Here is a 16,049-nt window from a genome sequence, read left to right as displayed (position 1 = left end):
TTACATTTCATGTGACACCACCAAACAAAAATGTCATAAAAAGTAGATATCATTAAATAGCGATGATCTTGTTTTGGTGTACAGAAAAACTAATTCAGGCCTGTTTAGTTAAACACAATTCTCCTATCGTAGTGTATGTATGTTCTCTGTACTTTCTGCCATCTAGTGGATAAACAATGTCTATCCAGATACATCCCTGGCATAAAGAGATAAAAAAAAAGATAACATTAGTTTTTTTTTTAGCCGTTTATTACCGTAATTCTCCAAATATGAGACACACTTTGAAGGTCCAAAGTATGGGTGTGACCTATAAATTGTAATTTAAAGATTGGATTAAAAAAAAAAAATCAACATCATCTAAGGAAGATTGATCAGTCACATAAGATGAGTTTTGACGAACAGATGTGCATTTTAATATTGACCGTATTCTTATTTAATAATTACCGTAATCGGGGGAGCTATAGGGCAGACGTCGGTTGGCCGTTACAGCCAGTGCCTGTTGCAGCTAACAGCAAGAGGTTGTTACGCCAACAATTAAAAAAAAAACAAAAAAAACACACAGACACAACCAGACTGGACCAACGTACGAGTCCATCTTTGCTCACATGCAGGACTATTACTAAAACACTAAGTATCATCCACAGGTTATGATGTTTCCAGCTGATTCAATTCAGAAGGGCAAGGTATGGAGCTGAGTGCTCCAGTTAGAGAATATGTAAAGGTATTTCATTTGACTCGTGTATTAATTGTGGTCTTTTGGCATATACACAGAATCATAAACTTGGTGAAACACAGAAGGTGCGCAACTTCGGGTATTTATTGCAGAATGAACAGGAGCCTTGTTGTGAGGAAATGGCAATGAAAACATGCTTCTATGGCATTCAACGTTACACTGGCGGAGTGTTCACTGACCGCTCAGAATGTGGGAAATCTAAAACACACTTAACCCTCATAAAATATGTAACTTAGGGATATGAACACAATAAAATATGAAGAATTTACAAAGATGAGATTTATTCTGCTATAGGTTTTCACATTATCACCAAATTGTTGGTCCGTCCTATACACTATAACATAGAAAATACTAGAATTTGACCTTAATATTTAACAGACAGACAAATTGAAATCACTCGCAAGTAGCTTGAATAAGAGGCAAGCACTAATCTGTGTAGCCAACCTGGAATGAAGTCAATATGCTTGACATCAATCAATTTGGGGCCCTCTCCACATAGGCGTGAATCAAGACAAATTATTTTCTCAGACCCCCTATGTAGAGCCAAGCCCCCAACCACCGACCCACCCCCTTTAGCCTCGAGAGAGAAAAAAAATCCTCGAACCGTCCCTGGTTGCACTTGAATCAAATGCAAACATCTCATCTGCGCTATGTCTTTATTTTGTGGTGAAATTCACGCAAAAGAGCATTGCAGCGATAGGGTTTGCAGTTTTTTTCACGATTTCACGCTTGCAAACAGGTAAGCAGGTCTTGACGTAGCTGACACCAGGCAGGCAGGCAGGCAGCCCCCACCCCCACCCCCACCCACCGCCGAGCTTGCTTCCCAGCTGCGTTGGCCGCTGTCCCGTCTGGTCGCCCCGGCGTCTGCTCCGCACAATTCCCCGCTCCCTCCCCGAACCCGAATCCCTCCCTGCCAGCCTACCTCCCTCCCTCGTTTCCACAGCCCCGGCTCCCGCAAGAACCCCCACCTCACCCCCGCCCACCTCCTTCCCCGCCCGGTGAACGCACCAGCGCGTCCCCCGGTGAAAACAACATGACTGGCATCGCCGCCGCTTCCTTCTTCTCCAATTCCTGCAGGTTCGGAGGCTGCGGACTGCAGTTCGAGTCTCTGGCCGAGCTCATCGTACACATCGAGGACAATCACATCGGTGAGTTGGCCTCAGTGGGTGGGGAGGTAGGGGGCGGTCAGGGAGCGAGCTAGCCGCTGCTAGCTCTCCTCCTAGCTAAGCGAGCTAAGCCTCATAGGCTCGGGTTCCGCTATTCCTACTGCGGGCATTGCGCGGGGCCGCGTCTGAGTTCCTTATGCATGCACGATACTCGCATTTCGTTCAAGGAGAAACCAAGCATCGCCTCGCTCCGGTTTTTGCCATTTCCCACCGCCACTCTAGCGGCATATGAGTGTAATTAGCATCCTGAGCTGACAGCGGTTCGCCAGCTAACATGGCAATGTTTACCACAGCGGGCCTGATGTGACCTGGCTTGTGTATTGAACGCGTCTTTCCTCTTCAGAGCGCATCACCAAATCACATCTTTCGACTGCTTTGACGTGTGTTTGTTGACACTTTGAAGTGACTATTGCGAATTACTCAGATTTTGGTTTACAACTTTGCACCCCCACCCCCAAACACAAGTCCCAACTTGTTGCACTTTTTTTTTTTTTTTTTTTATGAAGTTCGCCTGCAGCGTGCAAGCGACGATTGCCCTCAGGCTTTCGATTCCACATATCCACCCAACCATTTTCAATTGGTTTATTTTTGTTTGGGGGAGCTGCAAACCATCCCAGTTGTTTTGCATAAATAACCATTTGTAGTCTACAATTTAAAGCAGTGATTTTCTTCCACAAGATGTATGCCCTGGGAATGTTTTCAATTAATTCATTCTTTGGCTCCTTAAAAAATAGTAACCACAAATACTGCGATTATACTGAGCCATTTGGTTAAAATCTAGAATGCATGCTAACATGATAAGTTAGAACAAAAATGTAATAGCTTTGAGTTTAAATTGAATCACAAATGCTAAAATGTACATTTCAATGTATTTTGCCTATTAATGCTAACGTGTCACTAAATGGCTGCTAGGTACAAATTAATTCTTGAATGCATCATTATTTGAGTGTGTAGGGACCATTATTTGCTGAAATCTAATCCACTATGTCTTATATAATAGTCACACAATAGCAACGTAATAATGTTACCGTATGAGTGTGACATGAAGTATTTTCGAGAATCCACAAATCAATTTTGTCAGCTCCCCATAGTGCTCAACAAGGATTATTAGCGTTAATCATGATCATACCATGTATGAAGGAAGCGGTGGATGCCGGGGGGCCAAGGGTTCGTGGAGCCGGTTGCCATGGCAACTGGCGGTCTCTAAAAGGGGTCAGGGAGGCAGTGGCTCGCCGTCAATTCGGCGCACCTGCCGTCTTGTCTGCTAAGAGTGTGGCCATGCCGTCAGTAGGGGCAAGGACACCCATAGTGATATCACAGCACTTTCAGGTCAGAACTGAGGGTGTGTTTATGGGCTGGGAATAAGTGGGGAGAGGTTAGCCCTAATTCCCGTCTTACGCACACACACACTCTCACACATGCACACCATACTTTGACCTTTGAGCACACGCCATCAAACGTGCAGCGAGATGGTTTACCAGTTCGATGAATGACTGTCCACCTTTAATGCTGCAGCTGGTCATCAGTGGCTTCCACACAACTACAAGTTCAATCAATAGCTTGCACAGATCAGTTACCACGGCAATGGGAGAGACAGATGGGAGGGGGGTGAGGTGGGAGTGTGACAGAGAAGGGCTCACTCCTATTTTGCGTGTAAGTATCGCAGGGCTGCACTATTTTCGCCTTTTGTCCATATAAGTTCATTTCAACATGGATGGAATTTTTTTTTTCCCACATCAGTTTATACACATTTAAATGAGATTTCTTAGTTTTTTTAAAGTTATATTTGATATAGTTGCAGAAGAAATGATAGGACATTGTCAGTTAAAAGTAATACCTTTAAAAGAATAAATTAATATATGATGATTGTATTTGATGAAAAATATGATATGTTGTATGTATCAGGATAAATATCTTACTAAGGAATTTTAAATATGTATTTTCAGTCCTTTTTTTTAACTACATCGTGCTGAAGTAGGTTAGTAATATTTTTAATATTCACTACTGTAATCCAGGCCTCGGTATAAAAAGACTGCTATAATAACACCAAAGCTAATTATTTGATATGATCAATAATCAATAGTTAAACTAGGATTGATTGAATTTCTGTTTGCATTACATATGTTTTCACACACATTGAAAAGAAAACATGAACAGGATTGCACTTACAAGAAAATACAACTGCAACGGTTTTATGTTGTAGTATTACAAGAAAAAATAAAAGTTTATGCCAACAGTTTTTGATTATGTAAAATGCCTTTATTAGAATAACATTTTATTCTTGGAACGTGTAATGCTATTATTTTACAGAACTAATATCAGCGTATCATAAGTTAAAATCGTGCGTGAATACAAAGTCATAATTTATAATAATAAATAATTTAAGGTTTTTGAGAATGAAGTCACCGTAACATATAACCTGCATTGTAATTTAAAAAATACATTAAGATGACAAGAATAAAATCCTGTATGAATGATTCTAACAGTAACTCATGATACTGCATTGTGTTACAACACTTCAACTGAGTAAGAAAAAAGTTATCTATAAAATGTTGTAAATAGTCACGAGTGATCAAGCCAGGTGTTTAAAAAGTTCAGAGGGACTTGTAGTGGCAGAAAAAAATTGACAATGCTGACCTCTTGTGGCTTCATTTGGCTTGTGCAGCAATGCACATTGTCCCGCCCCGCTATTCATTCAAACGCCACTCTTTTCACGCAAATGTTCTGTAAGTAAACACCAGCTGAATGTTTCCGTGAGAAAAGCGGTTAATATGTCGCCTACCTCATCCTATAAAAAAATAGATAACATCTTAGCAATGACATAGCCCCAGCCGAGGAAGTTGTTTAGTTAGAACCAAGTTTAGTTGTTGTCCCAATAGGTCAGGTCTGAGGAATGTAATGATGTCAGGCCGATCTGCCCGTGCGCATGCTTGTGTGTCACCTGCGCACGCACCAACCTGCCCTGCACCCTCAACAAAGGCAGCACAAAGAAAAGTAGTGCGGGGGAGATTAAAACAAGGAGAAACACCCGGGGCGAAAGTAGGGAAATCCCAAACTTCTTTGTTCTCCCTGAATACACTTGGCAACTTGATGAGCATTACGTCAAATATTGTTGGTGTTCTCATTTGCTTTTGCGACGATCATCTGCCTGAATCAGCAGTTAGTGGGGCTTTGCAATATGTTAGATTGTAACGTCACCTTTCTAAAATGTGGCACTACATCAGGGGTCACCGACCTTTTTGAAAGCGAGAGCTACTCCTTTGGTACTGAGTAATACGAAGGGCCACCGGTTTATGCGCAGATCATGTTATTGATTTCTCACAATAATTAAACAGCTGTAGTAAATGTGTTGATCATGTGATATATGTAATGTATATGTCATATATGCATAATCGTTAGTAAACTTCCTAGAAAATCACAAAATTCTATCACTTGTAAACTATTTGCAGAACAGGTCTGCGTGCTACTCATGTGATCTTGGAGGCTACCCAGTGCCTGCAGGCACCACGTTGGTGACCCCTGAACTACATTATTCTTTTTTCCCTTTGTTCAAAACATATTTTAAACTGAAGCAAATATTGTTTGATGTTATAGTTAATACGGGGTCAGTCAAAATGATCTGACACATTTGTAGGTTTAATAAAAGTCAAAAGTAAAGAACCAAAAAAAGTGCTTTTATTTTCGAAAAGTACTTTTAATGCATTTTTCTTCACAATGCTTTTTGTTTTGTATAATGTAACAGGTAACATTCTTGCATTCTTAACCACTGTCTACATTTTTTTTTTTAAGTATAATATATGCTAGGTAAACAAAAAAAAAACAAAACGACCCAGTGGTTACCACGTCTGTCTTACAGGCAACACTGTGTGAACACTCCAAATACATGTGTCAGGTTCATTGAAGACTCTAAACCTGGGGTCACTAACAGCCAGGTAGGCCCCAAGATTCACACAAGTTGCTGTTCTGCAAATAGCTTACATGTAATAGAATATTGTTACTTTGCTGGAGTGTCTGATTGGTTTTTATTCCTCAGGCACGGTTGTTTCTTAAAAACAAACCAAAAAATGCAAACTCTTCCATTAATAATATGTGGTTTAGTTGGACTGATTGATGAATGCAACTTCTAAAAGGCATTTAGGACCACTATTTACTTGGTTTTTACATACTTTGCACGAACTATCAATTCCCCTGAAAAGCCACCCTCTTTTGTATCATCTTAGGAGAGGTGTAACATGAGAAACTGTGTGTGCGTGTGTGTGTGTGTGTGTGTGTGTGTGTGTGTGTGTGTGTGTGTGTTTGTCCATGTGCCATACTGCTTCCCGAATGACCTGTGAGGGTGTAGCGCAGCAATTAGTTGACTGGCATCCTCAAGGCGGAACTATAGAAGCTCTATTTCACGCCATGCATGCAAGCTCACACATCATCGCATGGCGGAAGTTGCCGGGCCCCTGAGTGCCACGCCATGCACTGCAGTGCATAATTACAGAGGAGTTTACCTCTCTCTTCTCTCCCTCTTTTCTTTTTTTTTAACCCCACCCACATTCCCGCTTCTTGGCCTCCATCCGGTTGCCTGCTGCTCAAGAAACACGTTAAAATACTGTGTGTGGCTTAATTAGCTGCCTGCAAAACAAGCTGTGCATTCTTGGCCCGCTTTCAAAACGTTTGTAGACACACACTCGCACTGTGACTTGTCAGCAGGGGGCAGTAGTGTGCCGTTGACGAGACACTGTCTTGAAAGCAGATCCTGATGTGTCTTAGACGTTTCAGAACACACGCACACACACATACGTATGCACAGTCAGATGTTCTGTATCAAGAATTGTAGCGAAGTTCCTTTAGTTTGTGGAATGAGTCAAACATATTAGCAGCAATGCACCCAGACTCAGCTCCCCTCTTGCCCGTCACCTTCCTGTGCTGCGAGGCGAGCGGACGTTGTAAACGCGGCACACATTTAACATGGCAGCATCTGCACACCTGGCTCAACTCACAGGCGTTGTAGCTGCATAAAAACTGATGCTGGTTGCCATACATTGAACTCCAGTTAAACACGAGGGATTTCTTCCAACTCCTTTCAGAATAGGTAAAAATCTGTGATACTGAGCAAGCTTTAAAAAACAAAACAATTATTATACATATAATCCTCCTCAGACTCACACCAACAAAATGTAATACACATTGAATGTATTTGAACGCTACAATGAAATTTTAGAGATTGATTCTGGCTTGCCTCAAAAGCAAGAGTTCATAGCACACAATGCAAAATGCCGGAGGTAGGCAAAGCAAACTAGCATTTGTTGTCATGAAAATCTGGAAACCAAATATTTTACGCAAACCAATAGAACCCTTCTTGCATGAATAAATAACAGCATCAAAGTTTATTTTGTTGTTATTCTTGGCCAGTTAACATCGCAACCTACACCACCAGCATGTGTTCATGAGTAAAACTTTGTTCTTGCATTTATGGACTATCTAATTAGACTAACACCAATATTAAATCCAAATAAAACAAGTTGTATTTATTGTGAAGCATTTAGTCTGTTTTATTTTTGAAATTGTTGTCATCTTGTTCTTTGGAATCTAACGTTTGTAGAGTGTATTGTTTATGGTTGAGCTGGACAAATCAAATTACTGGGAAATTATGGTTTATTTCGTTAAGTTTTGAAACAAGCCAGTTATTAATGATGTTTCATTGTAATATTGTTCTTAGGCATGTTAGAACTATTACTAGATCTCTTAAAGCAATTAGAGCCATACATATTATTGCCATTACTAATGACATTTTAAAGAATATTGGAATATAAAAGTCCATCTTTAAAATGTAGTCTTTTTAGTTGGAGGATTGCATAAAAAATATTGGTGATATCGGTACTCTATCATTATCTGTGACAACTTGAGTACTTTTACTGGTATCGGTCTGAAAAAAAGTAGTATCAACCATCCCTAATTGTTTGTGTTCATTCATGCATATAAGAGGCGCTGCTGTTAACAATGGTCAGTTACCACCTCTATGGGCCACATCCATTGGTGTGTGTTTACGGTCATATATTGTCATATGTCATATTTGTTGAAATGCCAACACCAATGGAACCCTATTAGTACAGTACCTTTGTGTGTGTGTGTGTGTGTGTGTGTGTGCGTGTGTGTGTGTGTTCCTTTTTCCAGGGCTTGTTTTCTTGTTTGCCTGTTTCCTTGGTGTTGTCCTGCTCTGTCAGACGCCTGCTTTTGTTTCAGATTACGAGGCGTGAAAGCCTGAAAACCAAAGACGGTCTCCATGCACGCACACACATAGACACACGCTTGGGAAAAAGTGCAAAATGAATACTCGAGTGTTTTGTTCCTAGTCGCATCGATATCCAACTCCTTCAACACATCCATCTGATAACCATTACGCGACATGTACTGTTACAGATGTAGCACACTATGGGCTGAAGCTGCTTCTTTGGATTCCTTTGACCATTCCAATGATGACCACTTGATGGCGCTGGTACTTCATATTAACGCTACCCGCAAGCCCCTGCCCCATCCTCCACTCTTTCTCTGGGAAGTTGGTAGACTTAATGGTGCTCCCCTCAGGCAGTGGAAGTGGCCCCAAAGAGAGTCTGTGTGTGTGTTTTAGCAATACACTGTACACATTCATTACAGTGACCCGGTTTCTCCTTTACTCCCATGCAAATTATTTTTTATTTTTATCTTTTTACACGACTCTCAAGACACAAAGGCCCTAATGACGTGTTCATAGAGACCATGATGGAAACCCATGACTGTACTGTGGTCAAATAAATGATCGTATTAGTCCGTTTGATTAATGTGGACCCTCTCTCCATTTCAGACACAGATCCTCGGGTTCTGGAGAAGCAGGAACAACAGCAGCCCACCTATTTGGCCCTCAGCTACATCAACAGGTACCCTGTCGTCGTCTTTAGGCGGCAGCGTTGCACCGCCGGTGCCAATCTTCCTTTGCGTGCGTTCATTTAGCCTTGGGGGGAGCCGTTTAAATGACAAATGCCTTCCCGTCTAAAATATCATGAGTCATTGAGAAAACCACCGAAGACATGAGACGCCTGACTCAGGACGACAGCTCATGCCGCTTTCTGTGTGCCTGTTTTTGTTTGTAAGTGTGGCAAACCGATACATCACACTCCCTTTTAAATCACTCGAGGCCGCAACATTGAGAAATATGACTGAAAGAGAGAGTGAGGGTTTTTTGTTGGTGGTGGGAGGGTAATTGTTCAAGTGGCGAGCTTGTAAATGTCATCTGCTGTGCCGGGAACATGTTTTTGATGGCGGGATGTATTTTCAGGGGCAGTTTGTTCAGCTTAATTAGATCTTGTCAAAAGCTAACACTAGTAACAGTCGCTGTCTTTAAAAGCTCCTCAATACAGTAACCGGTCGCGTAGCAGTCGTGACGTTATCTTCCTGGACTGTCCTCTCGGGCCCTTTTCTTTTCCCACTGCACAAAGCAAGGCTTGTAAAGCCATGAATGGGAACTACTGCGAGAGCTCGCCAAACACCTTTAGGATGAAAAACAACTTCAGAAGTGTGCAAGATGTGGTGGTTGCAACTTAAATGTCGTTTACATTTCCACAGATTTTGCACAAAAGCAACTTAAATGAAAAAGATGTGGATGTTATTAAACATGGTGGAGTACCCTGTGTCCCCTCGCCAATTTGCGCTTCACTTTTTGCAGCTTTTTACTGAAGTAGTTAACCTCTATAAGTGATTGTCTACTGCAGAAATGGCATATGATTTTGTTTCAATAAGCTATATCAGGGAGTTCCGTTCCTATGTACACACAATTATAAACTTAGTGAGACACGGATGGTGCGCAACTTTGGGTATTTGTGGTAAAATAAACTCGAGCCGTACTTACATTAACGTGTAACATACAACGTATGGATATTAACACAAGATAATACGAAGAATTTGGGAAAATGAGATTTATTCTGTTTTGTCATAGTTTTTACATTGTTGCTAAAGTGTTGGTGCATCTTATATACGGTAACATAGACGATACCAGAATTTGATGCCACAATTAAGGGTGTGTTCTATACACAGGTGCGTCTTACTGTATATATGGGGAATTGCAATATTTACTAAAAACATATTCCAATCTGACGAATATTAGCTCAATATCAGGATTGGCTTGTTCTCTCGGCTGCAATTTCAGTATCGCATCGAAAGTGAAAACGTTTTACAAATATATATCAATTTTTTCATAATTGGTGACACATTTGTCGTCAGATTCATGACAGACGCTGCACGGCGGGAGCAGGAGACCATGAAGAAGAAGGCGACGCCCAAACTGTCGCTGTCCATCACAGGCGCCGTGTCGAGGAACAGCACGGCCACGCCCCCTCGCCACACTAGCGGCAACCTGACGCCACCGGTCACGCCCCCCATCACTCCTTCCTCTTCCTTCCGCAGCAGCACACCTACAGGTATGACAGGTGTGCACGCTGTGCGTTTGGGGGTTTAAATAGAGAAATCCAAATCCTATTGTTTGGAATTGTCAATGTATACTATTTTCCCTTGTAAGACAAGTGAGTACATTGGTAGAATGACTTGGTTGCTCTAGCAGAGAAACTGTGCTACTAGCACTGCTAGTGAAATCAGAAAGTTCTATTAGTTATTATTGCGTTCTAATTATATATATTAGTGCGCAGATTCATATTACTGCACAGGTTTGCCTCTATAATGTCGTATTAAGCAGTAAAGTGACATAGTGGAAGACGATCTTAAAAAAAAGAAAAGTCAGTTGTTTTATTAGTGCGCTGAAATTTCTTGAAAGCTTGCAACAATCAAGCTGTTTGTCAACCTTTGAAGTTTAATGTAGAAGAAAAACATTTCATGTATATTCAACAAAATCATGTCACATTAAAAACAAATTCTTTTAGCTGAATGCTAACACCATTGACGCCCCAATGAAGCATTAGTGTTGTGGAAATTTTAAGCAATGGATCACAAAACCCATTTAGACTGAGACTTTACCAATAGTTAAAGGTGTATAGTCTTAAGCGATTGCAAACTATGGCAAGTACCATCTAGGTCACCTTTTTGTGAAACTTCGTATATTTTACTGCCTCCTGGTGGCCAAAGCGCACACACCCGAAGGAAATTCCATCCCATCATCCATTTTCTATAGCCGCTTATCCTCACAAGGGTCGTTGGCTTGCGAGTGCTTATCCCAGCTTTCTAGGGGCAGTAGGCTCGGGATGCCCTGTGGGGGAAGCCGGAGTGCCTGTAGAGAACCCGCACAGGCTCGGGGAGAACATGCAAACTCCACATAAGCCAGCCGGAGCAAGTTGAAAATCAACTCAGGACTCTGAATTGTGAGGCGGACGTGCTAACCACTTTTCCGCTGAGCCGCTCCCAGAAGAAGAATTGTCATAGACAATTGAAACGTATACTGTATTCATGATGAACAAACTGTTTAATTATTTGTGCTACTGTGAACGTTTTCCTACCGTGAGCATTTTAGCTTGTCCAAACAATATTTGGATGAGCATTAGACAGTATGTGTGTGCGTGTGCCTTAAATATAGGAGACTCTTGCAGCTAGCAGACCAGTCAACACTCTTCTAATTACACAGCAGCTGTCACGCTGTGTGTTCACATGGGGCCTTGTGTGTAACTGTACACAGCCCAGAAACAGTCCAGAAGGTTCCTCAACTTTGTGTTAGGTCTGCTCTTTTACACACACACACACACATGCACGCATTTCAACATGTGCCAGGGTACCATCCATTTCCTCATGCTGAGTTGCAGCATTTCCTGTGTAATGGTGGGGGGCCCGTGCGTGTGGAAACTATTCTCCAGAGAACTTTTCCAGCTTGAGCAATGGGGATCACTCCCACTTAATGATCGTCTTGCCAGTGCCAATGCCTGCACTTTGACTCACAGGCACATGAAAATGCAGACATTGACAAGGTGCTTTTTTTTGGCGGGACCTTGCGGTCCACCGGCATGAACAAACGCGCACGCACGGTGTTCGACAATTGAATTCAAACGAGAGAAACCCCGAACTAGCCTGGGCTTACTTCACTTTTGTCTTTTCTGTTATGGCGTCAATTACATCTGGGTTATTTAGAATGTATTATTAGTCATACTTTCTTATTGATTCATTTTACAGAAATTGTTTATTTTTTTTCAAGTTGTGGTACATTGGTGCATCCTGTCAAACATAAAACATAATATGCATTGTGTATTTTGCTTCATGACTTTATTATACTGCCCCTGGTGGCCAAGGTGTGCACACCAGTAGTCGCAGTTGCACAAACTTTTACATTTTTCTCGTAATTAGTGTTTCCAGTGTTTTTTTAAGTACGTTATACTCATGACTCTCTTAAATGAGAAGGATTCATATTTATTAATGTATTAATATTTATATGTATAATATTTTAACAGTTTAATTAGAACATTTCTTCTATTGCAACCTCACTATATTTATACCAAAACGTACAAATGGCTGCAGGCAGCGAATACGACGAAGAGGAGGTAGACTACGAAGAATCGGACAGTGACGAGTCGTGGACCACTGAAAGTGCCATCAGCTCGGAGTCCATCCTCAGTTCCATGTGCATGAACGGCGGGGAGGAGAAGCCGTTTGCGTGCCCGGTGCCAGGCTGCAAGAAGAGATACAAGGTGAGGAAACAGATACCACGTGCTTTTATGAATGGTAGGCAAATTAAAAAAAAAAAAAAAAAACTGGAAACCACATTGATGTCATGATTAAAAGCAGTGATGATACCATATTCTTTAATCATGCAAGAGCAAACAAAAACCTCATTGAGATTTACAGCCTCGTGATTTGTTTGTGGAACCTTTTAAGAGGACAAAAAAAGCAATGAGAGGATTAATATTATTTGTTATTCCCATAGTTAATAGAAATGAAAGTGTGTCTTGCAAGAATGATATCCGCACAAAATCTGCATATTTACACTTTTCCAGGCTACTTTACAAACCATTATACACAAGCTGTAACTTCATCACAAGCAGCGTTTTAACAGATAGTTAAATATTTCTTCAAAGGCTTCCGGCTATTTCCACTGAAGTTGACTGTCAAACTAAGCAGAAAACCAAAAGAATTACACTTTGCGTATTTAAAACTAAAAAAACGTTTGCTAGCTTAATGCTAACACACAATACAAAATGCAATAGACCAGCTAACAAAACTGGCATTGGCATTTCCGTGTCATAACCCTTTGAGCAATCGATAGTCAGCGAATATAATAATCACAGGCATAGATTCTTTATCCTCTGCAAAAAGACGAATATTACTAGGCCCTTATTATAATATAATATTACTAGGCCCTTATTATATTCTCACCAGAAGAAGCTACATAATACCCACAATGAAATTTTTTTTTTTACACCCTGTTTAGGTATGTTTTTATCATGAATAGAAATGTCACTGTAATCTACAAGTGACCAAAAAGTTCCTGAGAAGCAGAGAGTAGTCAGTCACCCTTGACGAGGCCCCGATCCACCAGCTAAGAATAGTGACATTTTTACAGCGGCATTAAAAGTAATTTCAATGTCACATTGACACATGTGAACATGACAGAGCACTTTATGAGTTGTAGATGTTTTTTATGGACGTGTTCCTGATTGCTCCACCCACTCTAGAAGATTTATGCTTATTAAAAAAAAAAAAACAGGTTCTCGTGCAGCGTTGCGTGTCAATGTGAGCGTGCGTGGGCTTTCTTTCTTCTCAGAATGTGAACGGCATCAAGTACCATGCCAAGAACGGGCACCGCACGCAGATCCGCGTGAGGAAGCCGTTCAAGTGCCGCTGCGGGAAGAGCTACAAGACGTCGCAGGGCCTGAGGCACCACACCATCAACTTCCACCCGCCCGTCTCCACCGAGATCCTGCGCAAGATTCAAGGCTAGACCCAAAACGTTACCCTAAAAAAATTCCTCACTTCACACTAAAGTGCATGCTTTTAAGTTTGTTATTTTTACGTTATTATTTACTATTTCTATCCATCTTATACCACTCGTATTTCCAAGAGTATATCTTTGTATTATTTTTGTCGTACATTTGCACATTTTGCATATGCTATCATTTCATTTGGGTTTGACTTGCATAAGGTGCTAAAAGAAGTTGACAGGAAGTGAGAGACCGGAAGTGCAACCAAGCCACGCCCCCTGCACCATGATTAAGTTGCCTTTTGGTCGCCAATCCAAACCAGGAAGTTTGTTGACTCCTTTTGCTTTGTTTCCTGAATTTGGATTGGCAGCCTCACGGGAACTTCTGGGGTCCCGCTTAAGTTATATTTCAAATAGATATACTACTATATAAACAGTAGACACATATATTTAGTTGTATATATAAAAACTATAAGCTTAATCACGAGCATTTACATGAATAGTTACATTTTGTTTGCGAGCTTTATTTTGTATATTTTATTGTCAGTATTTTGGTTTGAATGGTCCAAAGTTTCATTGCAAATATTTTTCAAACACATCATTCACATATTTTTACACCTTTTTCTGGAGCCAAAGACATGACGTGGGAGATGCAGGATGCAATTTTGCTTTTTTTTGGCACCCTCCCGTGAGCTTTGTTGAGGTGGATTGAGGCGTTTCATATCGACAAAAGAATGATTTGCATTCACCTTGCAAGATTTTGGTGCCAAAGGAACTATGACGCTGACTCAAGATGCATCATTTAGAGAAAAGTAGTGCTTTGCCACCATCTAATTGTATGGCAGCACCAAGGAACTTTGAAGTGATTTGAGGCGTTCCGTTTAGATGTTTCCTTAAATGCTTTGCCGCCATCTTGTGGCATCCTGCTCTCCAAGAGGGTTGAGACGTTCCATTTAGACTAAAGAATATTTTGCTGCCATATTGGCATGATGTTGAAGTTATTTGAGGAGTTTCATCTCCATAAAAGGAGTTGCCTTGCCACCATCTCGTGGCATTGTGCTGCCATGTAACTATGAGGAAGTGAAATCAGAAACTTCATTTAGACAAAAGCAGTACTTTGCCACCAAATTGTAGACCTCGGTGAGGGGAGGGGCATAATATTTCTGTCCCCTCTCCTTGTGCACAGAAGACAATACTAGATATAAGGTGTGCACGAAATACTAATTTATTGGACATTCAAATTCATGGCCAGATGTTATGTATAGATTACTCACCAAATACATATTTGTGGCCATAAAGTAAATATAATGTGCACACAATATGACTAAATATTCTGAAAAGCTGTGTAAGTAAATCAAGCGCATCTTCTGTATTCAATTCGTGGCAGAGGTGCACTTGATTTATGTATGCATAAGTTTTCCAATTTCTTTTCTTACCGTGTTTGGCCCTATTAAGTATATTGTCCTTTTTTTTTTTAACCCATATCATATCTTTGGCTCCATAGCTTATTTATTCACCAGTGAGTTTTTTTTTCCATTCTTCTCATACCAAGCTCCATTTTTTGGACACGTCATTCCAGTTGCCAAGTTTTTTTTTTTTTTTTCTTTCCATGACGGTTGCCAATAGCTCTCCACTGCCAAACATCCACCATACCGTGTGCCTGATTAGGGTGGGGTGGGATGGGGAATGAGGCAACAACAGGGCGGCCATATTTGTCGCCAACTAAAAAAAAAAATGGGTGTATTTTGAATGTTATAATGCATGCACTCTCAAGGGTGATTTGTACTTTTTAAAAAAAGAAGAGATTAGCAGCTACAACCTGTTGTGTGTTGTAGATGACAGCATTCCAGACGTGTGTGTGTGTGTGTGTGTGTGTAAGTTACGAGTGTGTGTTTGCATATCAAGACATCAGCCTAGTTTGTTATTGTGCTGTTTTGTGTGTGAATGTGTCATGTTTCTGTGATGGTCACTCCTGAGCACTCCATAGCAGGAAGGACAGCGATAGTGTTAGGATTCATAGTCACTTATTGCCTCTTTTGGGGAGGGGGGGTTGGGGGGGTGCTTAAAACAATAATAAAGGGGCCCTAACATGATATTTAAATACTTTCCTCAGTGTAATATGTGCACATAAATTATATTTTGAGCGAATTTCTTATTAAATCTGAGTTTTGTGGTAACGATATTTACATTGTAAACAACAGGTTTAAAACAGGTGTTTTACTGACATTAAAATGGCGTCAATATACCGCTCTCACTAAAATGTATTCATCTTATCAAGTAT

The 16,049-nt window shown here is 40.9% G+C and overlaps 1 protein-coding gene across 1 annotated transcript; it reads left to right on the top strand.

Moving 5' to 3' along the window:
* Positions 1–1,554: 1,554 nt before the first annotated feature.
* Positions 1,555–15,387, top strand: LOC148406545 (juxtaposed with another zinc finger protein 1). Its single transcript, XM_088404704.1, has 5 exons — positions 1,555–1,881; positions 8,729–8,801; positions 10,141–10,337; positions 12,370–12,539; positions 13,613–15,387. The coding sequence occupies exons 1-5, from the start codon at positions 1,767–1,769 to the stop codon at positions 13,787–13,789; spliced, it is 732 nt and encodes a 243-aa protein (XP_088260830.1). The 5' UTR covers positions 1,555–1,766; the 3' UTR covers positions 13,790–15,387.
* Positions 15,388–16,049: the final 662 nt, after the last annotated feature.

Source organism: Hippichthys cyanospilos, chromosome 21 (genome assembly GCF_059441005.1).
Source record: "Hippichthys cyanospilos isolate Australia breed blue-spotted pipefish chromosome 21, RoL_Hcya_1.0, whole genome shotgun sequence".
Lineage (NCBI taxonomy): Eukaryota > Metazoa > Chordata > Actinopteri > Syngnathiformes > Syngnathidae > Hippichthys > Hippichthys cyanospilos.
The sequence above is the reverse complement of the archived record's forward strand: the minus strand, read 5'-3'. Positions and strand labels throughout refer to the sequence as shown.